We start from the raw sequence: 4,428 nt of genomic DNA, 5'->3' as shown, positions 1-4,428 counted from the left end.
GATAAGAGTTCATACTACATGCATTCAAAGGTTGCTAATGGATTGTTTCAAGCAGTTGGAGCTATTACAGTATTTGCAAGAGGTAAATTCCCCTTCACATATCTAGGGTGTCCTATTCTTTTCACTAGAAGGAGGAAGGACTATTATGAGGATCTTATCAAGAAGGTGAAGGCTAAATTGCATTCATGGAAAGAAAAGCTACTGTCATTTGGAGGAAAGGCAACACTCATCTCTAGTGTGTTGCAAAGTATGCCAGTTCACATGTTATCAGTCCTTCATCCACCAAACATCATCCTGGGGCATCTACATAAGACTTTTGCTAGGTTCCTTTGGAGCACAAAGGAAGAAGGGAGAAGCAGACACTGGGCCTCATGGCAAAATCTTTGCCTTTCTAAAGAGGAAGGGGGCCTAGGTTTTAGGTCCTTACATGATATCTGAAGGGAACTATTTGCTAAACTATGGTGGAGGTTTAGGACCACAAAATCTTTGTGGTCTAATTTCATATGGAATAAGTATTGCAAGAAGGAGCTACCAACAATGATGCATTTTAGGGGAGGGTCTCATGTTTGGAGACAAATGTTGAATGCTAGGGAAGAAGTAGAACATGAGATCGTATGGGAATTGAAGAGTGGAACAACTAATACTTGGCATGAAAATTGGATTGGATTGGGTGCACTTTATCACGTATTACCTGAAGACTTTCTAATCAATGAAGATCTTCAGGAGGTGACAGAACTGCGGCAAGGGGAAGCATGGGATGATCAGCTGCTAGATCAAACTTTCAATGAGGTAATCGAAGAACATATAAGGCTAAATGTGCATTATGAAGGCGGTGAGGGATATTGGGATAGGCCATACTGGATGCCAACTCCTTCAGGGTAGTTTAGTGTTAGCAGTGCTTGGAAAATATTAAGGCATAGGGCTGATCCTAATCAGGAATTCAAGTTAATGTGGATTAAAGGTTTGCCCTTCAAGATATCCTTCTTCTTGTGGAGATTGTGGAGGCAGAAAATAGACACTGATGACATGTGGAGGAGGCAATGGCAAATGGTGATGTCTAGGTGTTGATGTTGTCAGCAGCCCCAAGAGGAATCCATTGAGCATATATTTGTCACAAGTCCTACTGCCTCTAAGGTATGGAACTTGTTCATGGGGCTGCTGGAATTTTGGTGCAACTGATTCAATTGAAGTAGATTATAAGGCATTGGTGGTATGCTCAGTGTTGTCCAAAATTAAAGCCACTATTTCAAGCAGTACCAGCTATCATCACTTGGGAGCTTTGGAAGAGAAGAAATGCAGGTAAACATGGTGGTTCAGTGTCCACAAATAGGGTGATTCATAAGATAAATAGGACATTGCATTAACTGGCAAGGGTGAGGTATGCTTGGATCCCTAATATTCCATTGTTATGGCCAAACATGATTCAATACTTTGAAGGATATAAACCTATATTGATCACTACAAGAGTAACATGGCAGCTTCCTTTTCATGGTTGGTATAAATGTAATATTGATGGAGCTTCAAAGGGCAATCCTGGACCTAACTCCCTAGGCTTTTGTGTGAGGGATGATGAAGGTGATGTGGTGAATGCTAGAGCAGTAGACCTGGGAGTGACAACTAATGTGGTAGCTGAAGCTAAGGATATTCTTCAAAGGTTGGAATACTGTGTGGAGCATGATCTTCACCCTCTCATATTGGAGACTGATTCATTGGTGATGAAGAAGGCGATAGAAGAGGAATGGGATCCTCCTTGGGTAATTGCACAGGATGTGAAGAAAATTATAGAGAAGAAGGACAACTTCAATGTGATATTTCAACATGTGTTCAGAAAAGGCAACTCAATGGCAGATTTTATAGCTAACATTGTGTTCTCTTTTGCAGGTACATCTGAGTTTCATTCATTCTCTGAATCACCTAGACAAATCTCAATCACCTAACCTTAGGGTTAGGATAGCAAAGAGAAGAACCCCAGACTGATGGCTTCATAGGATTAGACTCTGCACAAACCTGCATGTTTCTTTGTCTGATTCAGCATGCTATTAAGGTACTTTCCAACGGTATTAGTATGGTCCCATGCTCATTCTGGGGGTGCTTTGATAGTATACAGAAAAATGCGATAAGTAGGTGGGGGATGGTACAATGTATACTTCTTCTGATATGTCCAAATGCTAAGGAAAATGCTGAACCCATCATATGGTATTTTTGGAGATTGTTGAATCATTTGTCAATGGTATTAGCATGCTTTCATGCTCAATCTGAGGATTGTTTAGCAATGTTTAGAATGATGTCTACATTAAAGATTCTAGTAGGGAAGGATCTAAGCTTACAAGATCACAAAAAGGCACAATTTCAAAGCCTGGACTTTGCCTTGCAAAGCCTGCTTAAAGCCAGCTCATTCCTGGCTTTTGCCTTGCAAAGCCGGCCTAAAGCCAGCTCATGCCTGGCTTTTGCCTTACAAAGCCTGGCCTAAATCCAGCTCATGCCTGACTTTTTCCTTGCAAAGCCTGCCTAAAGCCAGCTCAAGCCTGGCTTTTGCCCTGCAAAGCCTGCCTAAAGCCAGCTCAAGAGTGGCTTCTGCCTTGCAAAGCCTGCCTAAAGCCAGCTCAAGCCAAGCTTTTGCCCTACAAAGCCTGCCTAAAGCCAGCTCATGCCTAGTTTTTGCCTTGCAAAGCCTGCCTAAAGCCAGGCTCCTTTTCTACACATTAATTTTGATGAGTGAGCACATGATTAATACTTGGACAAAATCAGTCCACTGCATATGGATATCATATAGTAGCTATACTTGGATAACTATGCTAGCTTCAACTCTGTGGTGGAGATGTTTGGAATTCATTTTAGCCTATGGACAGTATACCTTGGCACCTGGTGAGAGCTTGATAGATGCTGCTTGGTATTTGCCAATGAAAATTGGATTCATATACACTAATAGGAGAAAGAAGCATTCAACTTATCATGTTGTAATAGCTAGTTCCTTAGATTTTAGCTTTTCTATCTTTTTAATAGTTAGTAGCTTCATGCAACTTCTAGTTTGGTTTGGACATCTTATAAGCTTTGGACCCATTTTAGGATTTTATTTATATATTAGCCACTAGGCAAGTGCTGTCGGGTGGTATAGTTGCCAAAAACAAAAAAAAAATAACCAGCCATGCCGACAAAACTCCGAATCTCAGTAGATGAAGATGGCCTAGGCCAACTCTAAACTACCTCTATCTTCTTTGGATCCACCTTAATTCCTTCACTGGACACTATGTGTCCCAAGAATGCCACCGAACTTAGCCAGAACTCACACTTAGAGAATTTGGCATAAAGTCTCTTCTCTCTTAGCATATATAATACAATACCCAAGTGGTGTAGATGCTCCTTCTTGCTACATGAGTACACTAAGATATCATCAATAAATACTACAAAAAATAAATCAAGATATGGCTGGAATACACTATTCATCAAGTGCATAAATGTTGCTGGGGCGTTGGTCAACCCAAAATACATCACGAAAAATTCATAGTGACCGTAACGAGTCCTGAATGTCGTCTTTAGAATATCCAAATCCCGAATTTTTAACAGGTGATACCCGGATCTCAAATCAAGTTTAGAGAATATCCCCGCTCATTGAAGCTGGTCAAATAAGTCATCAATACAAGGCAAAGGATACTTATTCTTGATTGTAACCTTGCCAGGTTCCGGGTATAGTGCCCGTACTGCCTGTTATTCTGGTTTATCTTGAGGTCAGGTCAGAGGCATCAGAAGAAGAACAAAAGAGACTTGAGAGATTTAAGAGCTATAGTCCACCTACATTCAATGACACATCTACCGATGATGCCCAGTGATTTCTAGAAAAGTGCCACCGTATTCTCCGCACCATGGGTATTATGGAAGTGAGCTGAGCTACCTTTACTACATTTCAGCTATCTGGATCAGCGTATCAATGGTGGCAAGATTATGAAGAGGGCAGACCAGCTGATTCAACACCACCAACTTTGGTTCAATTTTTAGAGATGTTTTTTTGAAAGAGTTTGTTCCCCAGACTCTCTGGGATACATGGAGCACAGAGTATGAACGGTTGCGTCAGGGCACCATGACAGTGTCAGAATATTCTATCAGGTTTAGTGAGTTAGCTCGTCATGCACCTATCTTGGTTCCTACAGTTAGAGAGCGAGTTCGCAGATTTATTGAAGGGCTCGATTATGATTTTAAAATATGTATGGCTCAAGAGTTGCAGACTGACATTCCAATTTCAACAAGTAGTAGAAATTTCCAGAATGTTATAACGTGTTCGAAGTGAGGAAAAAGGAGTCTAACGAGGCCAAAAGGTCTCGAAACTTTGGATGATTCAGTGGATTCTACTCAGCAGCTATGACTCATCATGGTGGAGGCTCGGATAGTCGGTCAGCCCAGTCTGCAATTTAGAATACTCGTATTGCTCTAGTT

The 4,428-nt window shown here is 41.2% G+C and overlaps 1 protein-coding gene across 1 annotated transcript; it reads left to right on the top strand.

Annotated features, from left to right (window-relative positions):
- The first annotated feature begins 1,418 nt into the window (after window positions 1–1,418).
- Window positions 1,419–2,385, top strand: LOC138898458 (uncharacterized). Its single transcript, XM_070184527.1, has 2 exons — window positions 1,419–1,881; window positions 2,300–2,385. The coding sequence occupies exons 1-2, from the start codon at window positions 1,419–1,421 to the stop codon at window positions 2,383–2,385; spliced, it is 549 nt and encodes a 182-aa protein (XP_070040628.1).
- Window positions 2,386–4,428: the final 2,043 nt, after the last annotated feature.

Source organism: Nicotiana tomentosiformis, chromosome 9 (assembly GCF_000390325.3).
Source record: "Nicotiana tomentosiformis chromosome 9, ASM39032v3, whole genome shotgun sequence".
NCBI lineage: Eukaryota > Viridiplantae > Streptophyta > Magnoliopsida > Solanales > Solanaceae > Nicotiana > Nicotiana tomentosiformis.
This window is presented reverse-complemented; position numbering and strand designations above follow the sequence as displayed.

What these genes read in the sequence shown, in the direction of transcription:
- LOC138898458 (XM_070184527.1), top strand. Translation starts at nt 1,419, where the DNA reads ATGATTCAATACTTTGAAGGATATAAACCTATATTGATCACTACAAGA. An exon ending in CATTGTGTTCTCTTTTGCAG is followed by an intron (nt 1,882 to 2,299) that starts GTACATCTGAGT and finishes TCTACATTAAAG; the next exon opens with ATTCTAGTAGGGAAGGATCT.